The sequence below is a fragment of the Dendropsophus ebraccatus genome, chromosome 1, assembly GCF_027789765.1.
Source record: "Dendropsophus ebraccatus isolate aDenEbr1 chromosome 1, aDenEbr1.pat, whole genome shotgun sequence".
NCBI lineage: Eukaryota > Metazoa > Chordata > Amphibia > Anura > Hylidae > Dendropsophus > Dendropsophus ebraccatus.
The window spans coordinates 148,730,700-148,751,862 of record NC_091454.1 but is presented as its reverse complement, the minus strand read 5'-3'; the positions used below and the strand labels follow the sequence as shown (position 1 = coordinate 148,751,862).

The 21,163-nt window shown below is 41.4% G+C and overlaps 3 protein-coding genes across 3 annotated transcripts; all 3 read right to left on the bottom strand.

Annotated features, from left to right (window-relative positions):
• Positions 1 to 708: 708 nt before the first annotated feature.
• On the bottom strand, positions 709 to 1,653 carry LOC138783483 (olfactory receptor 5AR1-like). The gene has a single exon (XM_069958238.1). The coding sequence runs from the start codon at positions 1,651 to 1,653 to the stop codon at positions 709 to 711; it is 945 nt and encodes a 314-aa protein (XP_069814339.1).
• A 13,039-nt stretch (positions 1,654 to 14,692) lies between these two features.
• LOC138783480 (olfactory receptor 5AR1-like) lies at positions 14,693 to 15,637 on the bottom strand. The gene has a single exon (XM_069958227.1). The coding sequence runs from the start codon at positions 15,635 to 15,637 to the stop codon at positions 14,693 to 14,695; it is 945 nt and encodes a 314-aa protein (XP_069814328.1).
• Positions 15,638 to 19,262: 3,625 nt separating this feature from the next.
• LOC138783477 (olfactory receptor 5AR1-like) lies at positions 19,263 to 20,207 on the bottom strand. Its single transcript, XM_069958211.1, has one exon. It carries the CDS (start codon positions 20,205 to 20,207, stop codon positions 19,263 to 19,265), a length of 945 nt encoding a protein of 314 aa, XP_069814312.1.
• Positions 20,208 to 21,163: the final 956 nt, after the last annotated feature.

Here is a 21,163-nt window from a genome sequence, read left to right as displayed (position 1 = left end):
GGACTGTGATGAACAGAGGGAAAGCATTGCATTCTGGAACCTGTAGTACAGTGTTAAACTGCTTAGCCAGAAAGTACAGAAACACAATACAGAGCAAAGACCCCCAAAACAAATGGATTTGGTAGTTTTAAAACTGAGATAAATAGGTAAGTAATGCTTTATGTTTCTGCAGAAATTTAATTTTTTTACCTCTACCTGGAGTTCCTATTTAAATCACTTAAAGTATTTGAAAGAGAAAATACATATTTTATAAAACATTTATGGCAACATCATTAAATCTTAACCACACTAGATGCTAGTTCTATGTATTCAAGCATAAATCGTGAACGAGTAGCCAGCGATTTGCTGAGCAGCCTGTCAGTTCAGAGACCCACTCTGAAGCTACAGTGGAGGCTCCGGGAAGCGAGCAGAGGGCAGGAGAACACCGGCACCATGGAAAGGTAATGTATACAGTTTAAGGGTAAGGGCTGAGCGAACACTAGCAATGTCTGTCAAGCCCTGGCTAAGCAATTATCGACCTGTTTAATAGGTTCGCTAAGCTAGTGCCAATCTAGCAGATTGGCACTCACTTACAGGAGGCATCGGGCCATGTAACAGGACCCTCACATGACACCTCTAGCTGTTCCTTTCCCTAATGAATAAAGTGTACATGTTTGCAATGGAGGCAGGATGAGATAGTGGGTGGCTGAAAAACATGCATAGTAATGGTCAGTTTTTCCTAAATATATTGAGGATACTGTTAATGTTAAATTGTATCAGAGCTTGTTTTACATCTTGATTTCTTAAGCTATAGATTATGGGATTCAACATTGGTATTATCACTGTATAGAACACTGACACCATCCAGTCCTGATCCACAGAATATGCAGAATTAGGTCGTAAGTACGTAAAGAAAGCCGGGCAGTAAAATAAGGTTACACAAGAAAAGTGAGAGGCACAAGTAGATAAAGACTTGACTCTGCTTCTTGAAGACTGTATCTGAAACAAGGCATATATAATGAATATGTAGGATGTCACTATACATAAAAAAGAACCTACTTCAACAGAACCAGCAACAATAAACAGCAAGATGTCATTGACATACGTTTCTTTGCATGACAGCTTTAATATGGGTATAATATCACAATAGAAATGGTTGATGTGATTGGACCGACAGAACGGTAGGCTAAATGCAGCACATGTATGAATTAGTGAATTAATACATCCTGCTGTGTATACTGAGCAAACAAGTCGGATACATGTCACTTTGTTGATCAGAGTTACATAATACAATGGTTTACATATAGCTGCATATCGGTCATAGGCCATCACAGCAAGTAACATTGCTTCTGAGCCCACAAGGTCAATGAAAAGGAACATCTGTATAGCACAAGCAGTGATAGAGATTGTCTTATGTTCAGAGAGAATGTTGGCCATGATGTTGGGTGTTATAGTTGATGAGTACAGAACATCTACAAGTGATAAGTTCATAAGGAAGAAGTACATTGGTGTTTGTAAGCCTGGAGTCATTCTAATCAACACAATGATCATAAGATTACCCAGCAAGGTTACCGTATAGACGAAGAAGCAGAGCAGAAAGAGAGGAAGCTGGAGGCTTGGGTTGGAGGAGAGACCGGAAAGAACAAATTCGGTCGCAAGTGTTTTGTTCTTCATTATTATTATTATTATTGCCTCTCAGTCAACATAAAAATGTTTATTATATTTCTCTTTTATCATGTAAATAAACACAACAAATACAGAAAGAAAATACATGTTAGGAAACATCATGGTAAATGCAAACCAAGGATTAGTCTATATAACGTTTCTATCAATGTGCTTTTTTTTTAAGAACATTAATTTTTAGCCATTTGAGATTATAGTCTAACACAAACATCATTCCATAGAGATTGCTTTAGAGAATAATTCCCAGGTGCCCCATTATGATTTAGTTACTCTGCAGAGACACAAAAATCTTTACACAAATGTGTAATCTAGCATGGATCTTTTGAACAGTGTAGTTAGTTAGCTGTAAATGAGTTATTAGATACAGTATGTGCAAAATGTTTATACCTTCTAGATGAGGTAAATGGGTCATATTTAGAAACATAAAAGATTTGCAGCAGACGGGTCTTTCTGGTTTGCTGATATAATATATATGCATATATACTTTTTTTTTTAAGTTTTATCTTAGGATAACGGTATATTTGTCCAATGTATGTTTGCAGACCTGTTGGCAGCTTTTCGTTGACTAAGGGTATGTTCATACTGAGTAAATCTGACGGAAAGTTCTGCTGCGGAATTCTGCCTGATATACTCAGTGTGAACATTCCCTAAAGGTCCATTTACACAGAAAGATTATCTGACAGATTTTCTGCCAAAGATTTGAAGCCAAAGGCAGGAATGGATTTGAAAAGAGGAGAAATCTCAGGCTTTCCTTTATGACCTGTTCTCTGTTTATAGTCTGTTTGTGGATTTGGCTTCAAATCTTTGGCAGATAATTAGAGATGAGTTAAACGGGTTCGGGTTCGAGTAGATCCGAACCCAAACGTTTGGCATTTGATTAGCGGGGCTGCTGAACTTGGATAAAGCTCTAAGGCCCACTGAGCAAAAGTAGCGGAATTCCGCGACGGAATTGTCCTCCGCGGAATGCCATTAGCCTCCCACTCATAATGGGAGTCTATGGGAAGCGCGCGCTCCTGCTCTGTACGCGCTGAAGAATGAACATGTTCATTCTTCAGCGCGTACAGAGCAGGAGCGCGCCTCCAATAGACTCCCATTATGAGCGAGAGGCTAAGGGCATTCCGCGGCGGACAATTCCGTCGCGGAATTCCGCTACTTTTGCTCAGTGGAAACGGGGCCTAAGGTTGTCTGGAAAACATGGATACAGCCAATGACTATATCCATGTTTTCCACATAGTCTTAGGGCTTTATCCAACTTCAGCAGCCACCGCTTATCAAATGCCAAACGTTCTGGTTCGGATGGACTCGAGCATGATCGGGGTTCTTTCATCTCTACAGATAATCTGTCAGATAATCTTTCTGTATAAATGGACCCTCAGGTAAAGGCAGTGAATCTGTTGCTCCAGTGCTTAGATACAGGGCCGGACTGGGACTTAAAATCAGCCCTGGCAATCAAACCCCAGCAGCCCACATACCATATCATGGTATATCAATTCTGCTTCATTTAGCCATGTCCCCCACTACTCCCTTAAAGGGAAACAATCAACCGAGCATTGTATAAAGCACCTGGAGCGGCCGCGACAAGTACCGACCACGGCCGCAGCAGGTGCTTTATAACGGAGAAAATGACTTTTATTCCCCGGCTTGTGACTAGATACAAGCGGGGAAGTAGTCATGGTGGTCGGCTCCCCGCTTGTATCTAGTCACTGCGCTCTGCCTGTCAGCGCGCTCGGCGGGATGATTGACAGGCAGAGAGGCCAGTAACGGACCTCTCTGCCTGTCAATCATCCCCTCTGAGCGCGCTGACAGGCAGAGCGCAGTGACTAGATACGAGCGGGGAGCCGACCACCATGACTACTTCCCCGCTTGTATCTAGTCACGAGCCGGGGAATAAAAGTCATATCAGCTCAAACGGGCTTATTAGTTCCCTTTAAACATGTGAAACCCACCATCAGCACCTAAAAATAATGCTATAACATAATCTGCTGTGGATTTGATGCGCATATTTATGCAATCATTTCAACTGATTAAATCAGAAGCATCAAATCTGCATTGGATTAGGTATGAACGTGCCCTTAAAGGGAACCTGTGGGGTCTATACCAGGTACACAGCTGTAGATCCCAGCGTACAGGTCAGGGACCTGACCTTTAGTCCAGTGTAAACCTTTATAATCATTCTTTCCATTACCAGCTGAAGTGTCACAGATGTGGAGCAACAGCAGCACCTTCTGCCTCCGCCCCTTCCTGCCCTGACTGATGGACGTATAGGGTGGTGCTGCTGCGGCTGCTGTTGTGAAACTTTAGTTGGTAATGAAAAGGACAATTATAAAAGTTTACACTGGATTAAAGGTCCTGTCAGTGATATCTCCCTCACACCTGTCTGCTGAGATCTACAGCCCTAGACCTGGTATGGACCTCACAGATTCCCTTTAAAGGAGAAAAACATGGCCACTTTCTTCCAGAAACAGTGCCATACCTCAGTTTGAGTGAGGTATTGCAGCTCAGTTCCATTGAAGTGAATGGAGCCAAGTTGTAATACCTCACATAACCTGAAGACAGGGGTGGTGCTGTTTTTGGACAAAAGTTACTATATATTTTTTTAATCCTTTTATCCTGACTATGTCTCCATATAATGGCGGTATAAGTAGTAAGGTTTTAATTATTAAAATGTGTCAGCTGGTTGTGATCTCATGTGTAATCAAAGCTACATAATAAGCTGGTAGATAGATATTTCCTACTGGATATCTATCTATCTATCTATCTATCTATCTATCTATCTCCTATCTCCTATCTATCTATCTATCTATCTATCTATCTATCTCCTATCTATCTATCTATCTATCTATCTATCTATCTATCTATCTATCTCCTATTTCCTATCTATCTATCTATCTATCTATCTATCTATCTATCTATCTATCTATCTATCTATCTATCTATCTCCCTCCCTATCTATCCATCTCCCTCCCTATCTCCTATCTATCTATCTATCTATCTATCTATCTATCTATCTATCTATCTATCTATCTATCTATCTCCTATCTATCTATCTCCTATCTATTTCCTATCTATCTATCTATCTATCTATCTATCTATCTATTGCCTATCTATCTATCTATCTATCTATCTATCTATCTATCTATCTATCTATCGCCTATCTATCTATCTATCTATCTATCTATCTATCTATCTATCTATCGCCTATCTATCTATCTATCTATCTATCTATCTATCTCCTATCTATCTATCTATCTATCTATCTAGAACTTTCTGTGCATGATACTCTCATAGTTAATAACACCAGTGAGCAAATATTATCACCATACTGTACACGTTACTGCCATACTGTCACTAAGCAAACCTACCAATATTTCCTATACTACCAGTATATAAGTAACAAATAATATCACCACACCATGAGCACGGCCATTATCACCACATAGTGACTAATACCACTACACTGTGACTGAATACAATCCACTATATAAAACACTAATATTACCAATAATACCAGAATACACAGGATGAGTAATACCATCACACCATGCCCACTACTCTCAGCATACGGTGACTGGATAATACCACTATACCATCACACCATGCCCACTACTCTCAGCATACGGTGACTGGATAATACCACTATACCATCACACCATGCCCACTACCTCCTCAGCATACGGGGACTGGATACCACTATCCACCAAATAACAGCCGCTATATAAAGACCAATATTCTCCCAAAGCAGTGACCAGAGAACACAGGTGTCACACTCCGGCCCTCCAGCTGTTACAAAACTACAGATCCCATCATGACTGGACAGCTAAAGCATGATGGGAATTGTAGTTTTGCAACACCTGGAGGGCCTGAATTTGACACCCTGATACAGATGTAGATCCCAGCTGTGTAAAGGTTCTGCAGACCTTATAGGTGATTATAGTGCAGTTACATCCTGTCACTCACAGTAGGCGTCTTCTCTGCATGAAGAGACGTCCACTTTTCCTTTTCTTCTCCATCTGGCTCCGGACATCATGAAGGCTTCTCTGGCCATGACTCCTCTCCACGGGATCTGCCAGACAGACATTTTAGGCTTCATGCTCCAGCAACATCTTCCTCTATACATCCTCATCTATACATCCCTCCATATATAATAGCCTCCCCTCCCCCACTGCACATCTCTCCATATAGAATAGCCCCCCTGCTGTACATCCCCCCATATAGAATAGCCCCCCCGTGTATCCCCCAATATAGAATAGCCCCCCTGCATCCCCCAATATAGATTAGCCCCCCTGAACATCCCCCCATATAGAATAGCCCCCTGAGCATCCCCCCATATAGAATAGCCCCCCTGTGCATCCTCCCATATAGAATAGCCCCCCTGTGCATCCTCCCATATAGAATAGCCCCCCCTGCATCCCCCCATATAGAATAGCCCCCCCGTGCATCCCCCATATAGAATAGCCCCCCGTGCATCCCCCATATAGAATAGCCCCCCCCGTGCATCCCCCAATATAGAGTAGCCCCCCTGTGCATCCCCCAATATAGAATAGCCTCCCCTGTGCATCCCCCCAATATAGAATATCCTCCCCCGCATCCCCCAAATATAGAATAGCCTCCCCTGTGCATCCCCAATATAGAATAGCCCCCCGTGCATCCCCCCAATATAGAATAGCCCCCCCCTGCATCCCCCCAATATAGAATAGCCTCCCCTGTGCATCCTCCCATATAGAATAGCCCCCCCCCGTGCATCCCCCCAATATAGAATAGCCTCCCCTGTGCATCCTCCCATATAGAATAGCCCCCCCTGTGCATCCCCCCAATATAGAATAGCCTCCCCTGTGCATCCTCCCATATAGAATAGCCTCCCCTGTGCATCCCCCCAATATAGAATAGCCTCCCCTGTGCATCCTCCCATATAGAATAGCCTCCCCCTGTGCCTCCCCCCAATATAGAATAGCCCCCCCTGTGCATCCCCCCCAATATAGAATAGCCCCCCCCTGTGCCTCTCCCCCAATATAGAAAAGCCCACCCTGTGCATCCCCCCAATATAGAATAGCCTCCCTCTGTGCCTCCCCCAATATAGAATAGCCTCCCCCTGTGCCTCCCCCCAATATAGAATAGCCTCCCCCTGTGCCTCCCCCCAATATAGAATAGCCTCCCCCTGTGCCTCCCCCCAATATAGAATAGCCCCCCCTGTGCATCCCCCCCAATATTGAATAGCCCCCCCCCGTGCATCCCCCCCAATATTGAATAGCCCCCCCCTGTGCCTCCCCCCCAATATAGAATACCCCCCCCTTGTGCCCCCCCCCCCATGGCCACATGTTAAGGGGTTAAAAAAAAAAAACACACATTCTCACCTGTCACCTCGCTCCCGGCAGCCTCTTCCTTCCGGTCCCGGATCTTTAGTCTGCAGCCTCTTCTCCCTGCTGCAGCGCGTCGGCGGCGTCTCTTCTCACAGGTCCTCAGCGGCGCGTCAGGGAAGTGACGTCAGCCGCTGGGGTCCTGTTAGAGGTGCCTGCAGACGTGCCTGCGCGCGGCACGTCTGCAGCCCCGGGCCGGCCCTGACACCTTCCAGCTAGGAAGACTGGCCGGCCACAGGAGTGACTGGCAGGGCCGGGGGCCAATGGCTCCCTGGCTCTGTCAGTCAGAGGCAGAGTGGGGCCGCTGCAAGCTGTGAGCGTTCATCTTGAACGCTCACAGTTAAAGGGCCAGGACACCGGCCCTCTGCAGAGGCTGAATGAATAGCGCAGCGGCCGGCTGCGCTATTCTTGCAGCCACTGCTGAGGGCCGGCGAACATGGGGGCCAGGAACGGCGGCCCCCGGATTGGTAATACTGGCAGCCCAGCGGGCATGTGCCCGCTTTGCCAGATTACCAATCCGGGCCTGCTTAGATATAAGCTTTAGATGTTTTCTACAAATTAGGATGCTCCACATGAGTAAAGTTTTAAGCATTGATCATGAAAAATTCAGTAAAATTAGGTTTTGGCTTTTTTTTTTTTTTTTTCATTTTTACATGGACCATAAGGGTTTAAGTACCTCAGATTTTTCTATGCAATCTGTTTAGGCATATAGCAGGGCTCAGAAAGGAAGGAGTGCCATTTTGGATATTTAGCACACACATTTTTCGGCGGAAATGGGCGATTTGCGAATATTTTATTCGCAAAACGGCCATTTGCGAATAAAATATTCGCAAATCGCCCCTTTACACCGGGTACGCCGGGGAGGGGCGGGGAGGGGGTGTTGAGGGGGCGGAAATGGGGGCGCGGACTCAGAGTCCACAGGATTTATCATTTTTTACACCTAAAGATACGCCGAAAGCCTACTCCACCTTTAAGGTGGCGTAGGTTTTCAGCTGTGCGCACCGACGCGCAAGGGATTTATGTAGAGGCGATCCGCCTCTACATAAATCTCTGTAGCGCCGGAGATGCGGGGACATTTATAAGTCCGGCGTAAAAAAACGCTGGACTTCATAAATTTCCCCCTAAGAGCATTTAAAGTGCCCCAGCATGGTACCAGTACAGTGTAAATCCCTCACATGTTACCCTATTTTAAAAAAGTATACCTCTGAAAGAATCCATCTAGAGGTGTCAAGAACATTTTGACCTCATTTGTGTTGGAGGAAAGTTTGTCACATATGCACATCCCCTAAGGTACCAGTACAATGGGATCCCCCAACAAGTGGTCACATTGTAAGTTGGAAACTACACCACTCAGAGAAGTCATCTAGGGTGTAGTAGGCATTTCATCCCCACAGACTACTTGTGCCATCAGAGACAAATATCTCATAAATTTAAAAATGTACCAGGGACCTGTATAGGCAAATGCTGTTTTGAGGAGAGTATCCAATAATCACAAAGTAGAAACATGCGGCACTACAGGTGAATACAAGCGGGATACATAAAGTGCAGTATCTATTGGCAGTCTTCTGTAAAAATAGATCCAACAGGTGGTGCGAACTCCAAAAAGCAATGTATAGTCCAATGTGAACACCTTCCAAAATGAAGAAAAGAATAAGTTGCACTCACCAAAGAAGTCTTCATGAACTTTATTTCTTCATATCAAACGATAAAAACTGGACATAGAGCGAACATGGACATGGCAGATGCTAGACAAACAAGGCGGTGACAGACTGTTTCACGGATAGCTTCATTTTGGAAGCTGATTTTGGGAGTGTAGGCCTGGGCCAACCAAGAAGTTAAATCATTAATCTTTGCTAATTTTTTCATCAATGTAGCTGTATGGGTGCTTGCTCTTTGTGCCCACTTTGTATCTATCAGGTACGGAGAAACCACAGTCTCTAATTAACTCTTTGGATATTCTTCAACATGTAAAGAGATTGGAGCTGTAATACTTACCTATTGGCATCCGGATGATCGGTCTCCATAACAGCCTGGGCTGCAATACACTGCAATAGATGACTAGTGCAGTGTATTACAGTAGTGATGGAAGGATCCCTGTAAAAGTCTCCTTGTGAGACGTGAACAAAGTACATAAAATAAAATGTAATCAAAGAAATACCCCCAAAAATATACAATACATTTTCTTTTTCCTTCCATTTTTTTTTATAAAACATTAAAAAGAAATACACATATTAGGTATCACCGTGTCCGTTAAGACCAGAACAATAACATTATTATTCATCCCATGCACAGTGAATGCAGTAAAAAAAAAATCAAGGATTCCTGCATCTGCTCATACCTGACAAGCACAACAAAGTTGATTCAATACATGCTAAACTGAGGCTGTTTTTCCTCGCTCGTGTTCAGAATGCGATCCAAATGTGGTTGAAACCACACCCCCATTTCTTTCCCAATGACCTAGCCAGGTTGCAGATATTTCTGCCATGTGGAAACACATCATTAACTAAACACAGTTCACCTGAGGGCGCCCTCACACAGATTTCAGGTGCGGGTCATAAGGAATTAGATAATATAACAACAGATGTGGCAATATTTACAATAAAAACAGCATGTGTTTTTAATAGTACACTTTCTTAGAACGGCCTCAAATATAATACATTTTTATAGGTTCAATAATCAAAGCTAATTAATAGTTTATTACACCTTTTTAGCAGCTGGACTATTGTTTTCAGATAAAGATCACCAAATTCCCCACAAAGTAAGAGTATCCATGTCGTTTTGCACTGAAATCTGCTGCAAATACTGATTACGCTCTATGGCACTGCATTCTCACAATGGAGTGCTATTTTTGTAAAACCAGGGCTGTGGAGTCGGAGTCATAAAGTCAGAGCTAGTTTTGGCTGGAGTCGGAGTCAGAATTGGAAAAAAATGTTCCAACTCCAGCTTTGAAAAAATCTTTCAAAATTTAATTTCATGTGAATTTTATAAAAGTTACTTATCAATATATTTTATGTTCTATCAAGCTAAGGATCTTATTTATTACAACGTGAAAACACTGTCTTAAAGGGGTTATCCAGCGCTACAAAAACATGGCCACTTTCTTCCAGAGACAGCACCACTCTTGTCTCCAGTTTGGGTGCAGGTTTTGCTGCTCATTTCCATTGAAGTGAATGGAGCTTAATTGCAAACTGCACCTGAACTGGAGACAAGAGTCGTGTTGTCTCTGAAAGAAAGTGGCCATGTTTTTGTAGCACTGGATAACCCCTTCAAATACATTTGGTTTCCTCCATATATCAGTAATAAGGCACTGGCTCTATTAGATAAGGGGGTTCGGGGAAATGTTGATGATCAGTATTTGTCAGTTTATTTCTGAGCTGGAAGAGTCCATTGTGTGAGGGGAGATCTGTGCTGGTCTCTTCCTGGATGTTGGATGACTGTATATGAGCAGCAGTGTAATATGAAGATATCCTGTCTAATATACAGGAGGAGGAAAAGGCCTAAGTAGTGTAGCAGTAACCTCTGTCCTCAATGTGGTCTTTTCTTTCTTGGAGAAGATTGTGTGTTTTACTTCAGTTTGCTATGGCTTCAGTAGGCTGTGCGTGTGTGTGTGCTTTGGCTGCAGCAGGCTGTGTTTGTGTGTGTGTGAGAGAGAGAGAGGCAGAAATTAAAGGGATATTCTGGGCAACAGGGAACAATTGGTCGGGGGGGACAGGGGTGGTGGAATCATAATAAAGAAGTCCTATTTAACTGTCCCAGTGCCCCCGCAGTACAGCATTGTGGATCATGGTTCTCTGCCGGGCTCCCAATCCTGTGATGTCACGGCTCCACTCGGCCAATCAGTGAGTGAGGCGGGACACAGCTGCAGTCATTGACCAGCTGAGCGGGTAGTTTTTGTAGGGCCTTAATGATTCAGGAGCGCGGACGCTGACAGAGAGCTGATAAATCTAGACCTATGTCTATCCCTCTATATCACTATGGCTGACCCCTCTATATCACTATGGCTGACCTCCTATATCACTATGTCTGACCCCTATATCACTATGGCTGACCCCTCTATATCACTTTGTCTGATCCCTATATCATTATGGCTGACCTATATATTACTATGGCTGACCCCTCTATATCACTATGTGTGACACCTTACAACACCCTTGGATAAAAGGTGTACACCCTACTGAGCAAGGATCAATTACCTCCACGGTAAGGGCCGAGTACAGGATAGACGTATGCAAGAAATGCACAATAATAACCATATAATAAAAATAAATGCATGAGGGTAGGTGTATACAAAAAATGCACAATAATACATATATAATCAAGATAAATAAATGAGGGGCAATACAACCTGTAGTAGGCAATACCTGGGTAGTCAGAGGGGTGAGAGAACCTAATTTTGTTGTGCACATTTCTATTTACGTACTTCTTTGTCCTTCTTTTTTACAATATTGCTTGCTTAAGTCCGTGTGTTGAGCCCGATTGCTGTATTGTTTTGGATAGTGGTGCCCACTTTCTCTATACTATGCTTGCTCCATATGACTATGTCTAACCTCTATATCATTATGGATGACCTCGATATTACTATGGCTGACCTTGATATCAGTATGACTGGCCGCTACATCACTATGTCTGACTGCTATATCACTGTGGCTGACCCCTATATCACCCTGGCTGAACCCTATATCACTATAGCTGACCTCTATAGCACTATGATGACCCCTATATCAATATGGCTGACCTCTATATCACTTTGATGACCCCTATATCACTATGGCTGACTCCTATATCACTTTGGCTAATCCCCATATCATTATGGCTGACCTCTATATCACTATGACTGACCTCTATATCACAGGTATGTGGCATTGTTAGCGGTTCTCTTTTGTGTATGGTGAAGATTAGTTAGAAACATAGTTAGAAACGTAGATTGTCAGCAGGAAAAAAAACTCCTGGTCCATCTAGTCTAGTAGTGAGTTGTTCAGGACATGGTGGCTGGAGACTGTCTGCATCCCCTGCACACAGGAAAATCTGCTTTATATCTTTGCCTTGTTCACTCAGAAGTTGCCCTAGGATCATGTAGGACATTAGGAAGAAGCTGCTGAGCCAGTGTGATAATAACTTCCCTGGTGTCTTACCGGCCATTTATGAAGGGCCTGGAGTCGGGAGTCGCAGCTGTGACTTACCGACTCCACAGCCCTGTGTAAAACTTTAGATGCTGTGCAGCTGTTATATTAAAAAAATAAGAAAATAAAATCTTACACCTCTGCTCTGCCCTGGTGCCCTCCTGTGGCATCTCCATATTTCCTGCTCAGTGACAGCACCTCAGCCAATAACTGGTTGCAACACTTGTTTCAGCCAGTGATTGGCTGAGTGGACTGTCACTGAGAGGGGGAGCCCAGAAATGTCCCAGCTATCAGACCTCATGATAAAGCACTTTTTTTTGTCATTTAGTGGCTAGGGAATAAGTGTTTTTGCTGTGTATATACACAGCATTGATCTCTATGAGAGATCAGTGCTGTGTATATACAAGTCCCCCAGGCGGACTTCTAGTTGATGTAAAAATAAAAGTAAAAAAGTGTTTTTATTAATAAAAAAATCCCCTCCCCTAATAAAAGTCCAAATCACCCCCCTTTTTCCATTTTATAAATATAAATAAATAAATAAATAAACAAATAAATAAACATATTTGGTATGGCCACGTGCGTAATCACCCAAACTATTAATTAATCACATTACTGATCTCACACGGTAAACGGCGTCAGCGCAAAAAAATTCCAAAGTGCTAAATTTTTGGTCGCATCAAATCCAGAAAAAATGTAATAAAAAGCGATCAAAAAGTCGCATATGCGCTAACAAGGTACCGATTGAAAGTAAAGATCATGGCGCAAAAAACCTCACACAGCCCCATAGACCAATGGATAAAAGCGCTATAAGCCTAGGAATGGAGGGATTTTAAGGAACATATACACTCACCGGCCACTTTATTAGGTACACCTGTCCAACTGCACGTTACCACTTAATTTCTAATCAGCCAATCACATGGCGGCAACTCAGTGCATTTAGGCATGTAGACATGGTCAAGACAATCTCCTGCAGTTCAAACCGAGCATCAGTATGGGGAAGAAAGGTGATTTGAGGGCCTTTGAACGTGGCATGGTTGTTGGTGCCAGAAGGGCTGGTCTGAGTATTTCAGAAACTGCTGATCTACTGGAATTTTCACGCACAACCATCTCTAGGGTTTACAGAGAATGGTCCGAAAAAGAAAAAACATCCAGTGAGCGGCAGTTCTGTGGGCGGAAATGCCTTGTTGATGCCAGAGGTAAGAGGAGAATGGGCAGACTGGTTTGAGCTGATAGAAAGGCAACAGTGACTCAAATAGCCAACCGTTACAACCAAGGTAGGCAGAAGAGCATCTCTGAACGCACAGTACGTCGAACTTTGAGGCAGATGGGCTACAGCAGCAGAAGACCACACCGGGTGCCACTCCTTTCAGCTAAGAACAGGAAACTGAGGCTACAATTTGCACAAGCTCTTTGAAATTGGAAAGTAGAAGATTGGAAAAACGTCGCCTGGTCTGATGAGTCTCGTTTTCTGCTGCGACATTCGGATTGTAGGGTCAGAATTTGGCGTCAACAACATGAAAGCATGGATCCATCCTGCCTTGTATCAACGGTTCAGGCTGGTGGTGGTGGTGTCATGGTGTGGGGAAAATTTTCTTGGCACTCTTTGGGCCCCTTGGTACCAATTGAGCATTGTTGCAACACCACAGCCTACCTGAGTATTGTTGCTGACCATGTCCATCCCTTTATGACCACAATGTACCCAACATCTCATGGCTACTTTCAGCAGGATAATGCGCCATGTCATAAAGCTAGAATCATCTCAGACTGGTTTCTTGAACATGACAATGAGTTCACTGTACTCAAATGGCCTCCACAGTCACCGGATCTCAATCCAATAGAGCATCTTTTGGATGTGGTGGAACGGGAGATTCGCATCATGGATGTGCAGCCGACAAATCTGCGGCAACTGTGTGATGCCATCATGTCAATATGGACCAAAATCTCTGAGAAATGCTTCCAGCACCTTGTTGTATCTATGCCACGAAGAATTGAGGCAGTTCTGAAGGCAAAAGGGGGTCCAACCCGTTACTAGCATGGTGTACCTAATAAAGTGGCCGGTGAGTGTATTTGTTAACAATGGTTTGAATTTTTTAAAAGCCATCAGATACAATAAAAGTTATACATGTTACATATTGTAATCGTAACGACTTGAGGAACATGTATAACAAGTCAGTTTTACCATAGGGCGAACAGCGCAAATAATTTGACAGCGCAAATGATTTTCTTCTGGTTTCGCAGCATATTTTATGGAAAAATAATGCCTATCATTGCAAAGTACAATTGGTTTCGCAAAGAAAAAGGGCTCATATGCGTTTCTAGGTGAAAAAATGCAAGTGCTATGGCCTTTTAAATATAAAGTGGAAAAAGCAAAATTGCAAAAACGTAAATTGGCTTTGACGTATCAGTGTATAGTTGTACAGGAGCCTATTGAATATTGTCTCATCATTGAGCGCTATATACAGTGCATAGCATTACAGTAAGCTCTTTAGGTTGGAGTGTCTAAAGGAAGGCTAGAAACAAATTGGCAAAACAGTTATTTTTTATGTATGACTAGCTTTAGTATTTCTTGAATATATTGAGAATACTGGTAACCTTAGCTTGTACCAGGGCTTGTTTTACATCCTGATTTCTTAAGCTATAGACTAAAGGATTTAACATTGGTACAATCACTGTATAGAACACTGACACCATCCAGTCCTGATCCACTCCATATACAGAATTAGGTCGTAAATACATAAAGAAAGTTGGGCAATAAAATAAGTTTACACAAGTAAAGTGAGAGACACAAGTGGATAAAGACTTTATCCTGCTTGAAGATCCTATCTTAAACAAAGAGAAGATAATGAATATGTATGACATCATTATACATAAAAAAGAGCCCACTTCAAAAGATCCAGCAACAAGAAACAACAACATCTCATTAATATATGTATCTTTACATGACAGCTTTAATATGGGGTTAATATCACAATAGAAATGGTTGATGTAATTGGACCGACAGAACGGTAGGCTAAATGCAGCACATGTATGAATCAATGAATTAATACATCCTGCTGTGTATACTGAGCAAACAAGTCGGATACAAGTCACTTTGCTGATCAGAGTTACATAATACAGTGGTTTACATATAGCTGCATATCGATCATAGGCCATCACAGCAAGTAACATTGCTTCCGAGCTCGCCAGGTCAATGAAGAAGAACATTTGTGTAGCACAAGCAGTGATGGAGATTGTCTTATGTTCAGAGAGAATGTTGGCCATGATGTTGGGTGTTATAGTTGATGAGTACAGGACATCTACAAGTGATAAGTTCATAAGGAAGAAGTACATTGGTGTTTGTAAACCTGGAGTTATTCTTATTAACACAATGATGGTAAGATTACCCAGCAAGGTTACCATATAGACGAAGAAGCAGAGCAGAAAGAGAGGAAGCTGGAGGCTTGGGTTGGAGCTAAGACCATATAGGACAAATTTTGTCATATGTGTTTCATTGTTCATCATTATGAAAATAAAATATGCAGTAAATTTGTTTTTCAATACAAAAAAAGAATTGGTGGAACACAGGACGGCAAATGCTTTCACTCTTTAGTGCACAGGTTTTCTAGATCATCAGTGTGCTTTTATTTCTAAAGTAGATTAATGTGCGGCCTTTAGAGATTTCCATTCTAACACAGACATCATTCCTTAGCGATTTCTATTAATTAATAATAGAAATAATTGCCAAGTGTCTTATTATAATTAAGTTATTATGCATAGAATCCCCTCCTTCCTACTGGTTGTACCTCCAGCTATGCAGCCAAGCATTTGACTTGCTTTACTGGCCTGGCTGTAGGGGTAACTCATTTTGAAATAATAGTCAGAAATCATATGTAATATGAATCTTAAATAACCTGAGGTGTACTATGTCAGGTCACCCCTGATATGTTGTTTAATCGTTCATTGTTATTGTTTTTTATGTACCCATAAAAGACCTGCCCAAAAGGAATGTGTTGCATCACAAAAACTAACCTATTAATGATAGCATACCTCTAAGGCTATGTTCACACACAGTAAAATAAAAATGAAATAGAGACATATTCTCAATATAATAATGCACTTCATTGAAGTCAATAGGAACTCAAACAGTTTTACTGAAGTTTCTGTGGTAGTAAAATAATGGTTTTTCCATACGATTTTGTGATGACAATAGTGGAAACACTAAAAACCTTTGAGACATGGTAAAATGACAAAATCCAAAGTTATCAGAAATATTAAGACTAGAAGGGTTGTTTTTCTGTAGTAAAAGGGAATTATGTCTTAGAAATCATCTCTCATGATGGGAGTTAAAGTGTCACTGTTGTTTGTTTTAGTTTTTTTTCCAGAAATCAATAGTACAGGCGATTTTAAGAAACTTTGTAATTGGGTTTATTACCCGTAAAATGCATTTTTATCATGAAAAAGCAGTTTGAAGCTCTTCCCCCTGTCTTCATAGTTGTCTATGGAAAGGGGAGGCGTTGAGGGAGATGAGGCACCAAAACAGGACAACAAAGAGTTTACAGCTACATCACCGGGCTATCTCCTCTTAAGTCAGCACTGACCTCTGAATACAGCTTTCATGCAGCTCCCCGCTGTGTAATAATTTGTTTTCTGCTCTCTGCTGCCGAATAATCTCCCTCCTTCCTCCTCCCCCCTCCCCTCTCCATAGAACAGACAGGGGCATGTCTGATGCAATAAGACACAATTTCCTGATCATTTACAGTGAATGGAAAAAAAGAAGGGGGGGCCTGAGAAAAGTCTTTTTGAATGCAGATAATGGCATATTTGCCTAATAAACCCAATTACAAAGTTTCTTAAAATCGCCTGGACTATTGATTTCTGCAAACAAATAAAAATAAAATAAAAAAAATACGACATTGACACTTTAAGGACATGAAGTGGAAAGCCCTGTCAACTAATAGTTATAAGGCCAGGGATCAGGAAAACAGACACTCAAACATATTCCAGTGATTAATTCAAAATTGACGCATATTTAAAAAATGACACTGTACAGTGCTGCAGCAATGATTTTACTACCGTTATTGAAAAAATTATAACATAATTCCCCCAGATTTTTTTATTCTTTTATATATTTTTTAGAAAATTTAGAAATCTGTTTAAATCTTAAATATGGAAGGACAAACCACACAGAATTAACATGGCAACACTACAGAAAGAGAAGGAGGAGGATGGATTGGCTATCAAAAATCCTTGGATATATTTTCTTGCAACTAAAATGCAACTCTTCAAAAGATGGGGATCTAGTCAAAGATTTAAAGTAAGTGGGAAGATGGTGGCTAAAGTGACAGGCTTTGTGAACCCTTTATCAATATGCGGGGCAGATATGAGACAATCACACTAACACCAATTCTGAAATGTATTCCAATTTCTGGTCACACTTGATTTACTCCTTAACCCCTTTATGTCAGCAATACATAGATATGTGTTCCTGACACTGAATGGGGTTTGATGTGTGCGGGACCGCTGCAGTGAAAGTGGCTCCGCACACATCAGTGTCCCGGGAGATAAGGGTAATTAATAAAAAGCAATCAAAATTTTTCTGTTACACCAATTTGATATTAAAAAAACTAGAGATCATTGACAAAAAATGACACCCCAACCAGCCCTGTAGGTGGAAAAATAAAAGCGCTATGGCTCTTAGAAGGCGAGGAGGAACATTGTATTAATTTGACACGGACTTTTGTGCATCAAAGGGCTCAATGGAAAATCCAAAGTTTCCAGAAATATTCAGACTTGAAGGGTTTTCTCCCTTGATTAAGAAGGCAGTTATGTTTTTGGAACACATTCAGGAAAATGGCATTTTCAAAAGTTTGAAGAGTTGCAGGAGGAATATGGGCTTCCAAGTAGTCACTTGTTTCAATATTTGCAACTTCATGACACAATTTAAAATGAATAGTTTCCATTCTGAATTGCACAGTATTCAAGATCATAATGCAGGAATATTCTGATAAAGGAGAAATTTCCATAATATATTGATACAGTCATAAATATTGTAATATGATAGTTATCAGGTATGCTTGATTTGTGGATGCTCTCTGGGATTAGGGTGGGGTTTTTATTGTTTTTTTCCCCCTCTTTCTTCTTTGTAATGCAAGATAAAATTACTTATTTACTCACGTGGACCAAATATGCAGTGTCTACCTAAAGTGTCTTCTAGTGATGTCTATGGATACCTAGATTTTTATAATTTCACTATATGTCTATGCAGGGGAATTGGAGCTTTATATGACATATCCAATATGTAAAAGTGTATAGGGGGGACCAAACTTTTCTCACCAATTTGCCAAGCATGGGAAGAGGGGGAGTGGACAGTTAGTCGAACAACAGCTTTTTAATATGCAAAGCCATTTTCAGTGTATCCTAAATATGTTGAGAATAGTGTTAAATGGGCACTGCCATGAAAAAAAAAAAAAAAAAAACTTGTGACATGGCAAAGTATTGATCAGACATCAGACGATCTGGAGAACGAGTCTGGAGATGTCCATACGCCATTCACTCTTAGCTCAGTTTCATTTACCAATCACATAGACTTACATTATGCGTCTCTCCAGGTCAGATAACATAGAGCTCGGAGAGACCATGTGCCTCACGGACTTATCCCACCATGTTCTCCTGATCGGTCACAGTCTGCACACTCAGACCATGGCCAATAAAAACTTTTGACATGTCACCTTGATATACAAGAATAGAAAATTTCTGCAGAAAACTAAGTATCAGGACCCACCGTATATACTCCCTTCAGCATAAATGTAATAAAAACCTGATCTATTTTATTTAATTTTTTTCAATAAAAATTGAGGTTCTTAGCAAACCATTTGATCAAATAGAATGTACCAACTTACCACTGTAAGGTTACCTGTACTTAGATAACTGCCTCTCTCTGACTATTAGTCTACAAAACTGACATACAGGATCAACTAAGCTTTGTGTAAAACACCCACAGGAGCTGGGTGGAGTCTAAAGCTAAAGGTAGCCACACCCCTACATGTGAAACATTAGAGCCGGTTTTCATTGTATGTACGCGGGAGGGAGTATATGTGGTGAGTCCTGACACTTGCAGTTTGCTGCAGCAATTTTTCTCTCTCATCCTTTAACCGCGGCAGAATGCACACTGCTGCCCTGCTTTTTGTGTCACGTGTGGGGGGTGCAGATAGCACCTTTTAGCCGTGCACTTCACCCAGCTTCTTTGACGTTTTAGTTTCATCCTGTATGCCCAGTTTTGTAGACTCATAGACTCAAAGTTTTTATTTATGGTAGGTAGTAGGTACTTGTTTAATTTTACCAGAGCTAGTTTAACATCTTGATTTCTTAAGCTATAGATCATGGGATTTAACATTGGTATGATCACTGTATAAAACACTGACACCACCCAGTCCTGATCCACAGAATATGCAGAATTTGGTCTCAAGTACATGAAGAAAACTGGACAGTAGAATAAAGCTACACAAGTAAAGTGAGACACACAAGTGGATAAAGACTTGATCCTACTTCTTGAAGATCCTATCTTAAACAAGGTTAATATAATGTAAGTATATGATATAAATATACATAGAAAAGAACCTACTTCAATACAACCAGCAACAACATATTCCAAAATTTCATTGACATATGTATCTTTACATGACAACTTGTTAATAAGGGTTGCGTAATACAATGGTTTACATATAGCTGCATATCGATCATAGGCAATTACAGCAAGTAACATTGCTTCTGAGCTTGCCAGGTCAATGAAGAAGAACATTTGTGTAGCACAAGCAGTGATAGAGATTGTCTTATGTTCAGAGAGAATGTTGGCCATGATGTTGGGTGTTATAGTTGATGAGTACAGGACATCTACAAGTGATAAGTTCATAAGGAAGAAGTACATTGGTGTTTGTAGACCTGGAGTTATTCTTATTAACACAATGATGGTAAGATTACCCAGCAAGGTTACCATATAGACGAAGAAGCAGAGCAGAAAGAGAGGAAGCTGGAGGCTTGGGTTGGAGGAGAGACCGGAAAGAACAAATTCTGTCACATGTGTTTCATTCTTCATCTTTATGAAAATAAAATATGCAGTAAATTTGTTTTTCAATGCAGAAAAAAAAAGTTGGTGAAACACAGGAAGGCAAATGCTTTGACTGTTAAGTGCACAGGTTTTCTAGATCATTGGTGTGCTTTTATTTCTAAAGTAGATTAATGTGCGGCCTATAGAGATTTCCATTCTGACACAAACATCAATCCTCAGCGATTTCTATTAATAAATAATAAAAGAAATAATTGCCAAGTGTCTTATTATAATTTAGTTACTATGCACAGAATCACCTCCAGCTATGCAGCCAAGCATTTGACTTGTTGTACCGGCCTGGCTGCACGGGTAACTCATTTTGAAATAAAAGTCAAAAGTCAGCCTGAGTTGATTCTACTATGTCAGGGAACCCCTGATATGTTGTTTAACCCCTTGCCTCTTCAGCCTATTTTGGCCTTAATGCCCGTGGCCTATTTTTCCAATCTGACCTGTCTTTTTTTATGTAGTTATAACTCTGCAATGTTTTTAAAGGGGTAATCCAGCGCTACAAAAACATGGCCACTTTTCCCCCTCTCTTGTCTCCAGATTGGGTGGGGTTTGGAACTCAGTTCCATTGAAGTAAATGGAGCTTAATTGCAAACCACACCTGAACTGGAGACAAGAGAGGGGGAAAAGTAGCCATGTTTTTGTAGCGCTGGATAACCCCTTTAACCCTTAGAGGACCCGGCCAATTAAAATTTTTGCATTTTAGTTTTTTCCTCCTTGTGTTTAAAAGGCCATAGCATTTGCATTTTTCCACCTAGAAACCCACATGAGCCCTTATTTTTTGCGCCACTGATTGTACTTTGTAATGACAGTCTGAATTTTTGCATAAAGTACACTGCAAAACCAGGAAAAAATTCAAAGTGTGGTGAAATTGAAAAAAAAAAACGCATTTCTTTTATTTGGGGGGGTTTGTGTTTTTATGCCATTCACCCTGGGGT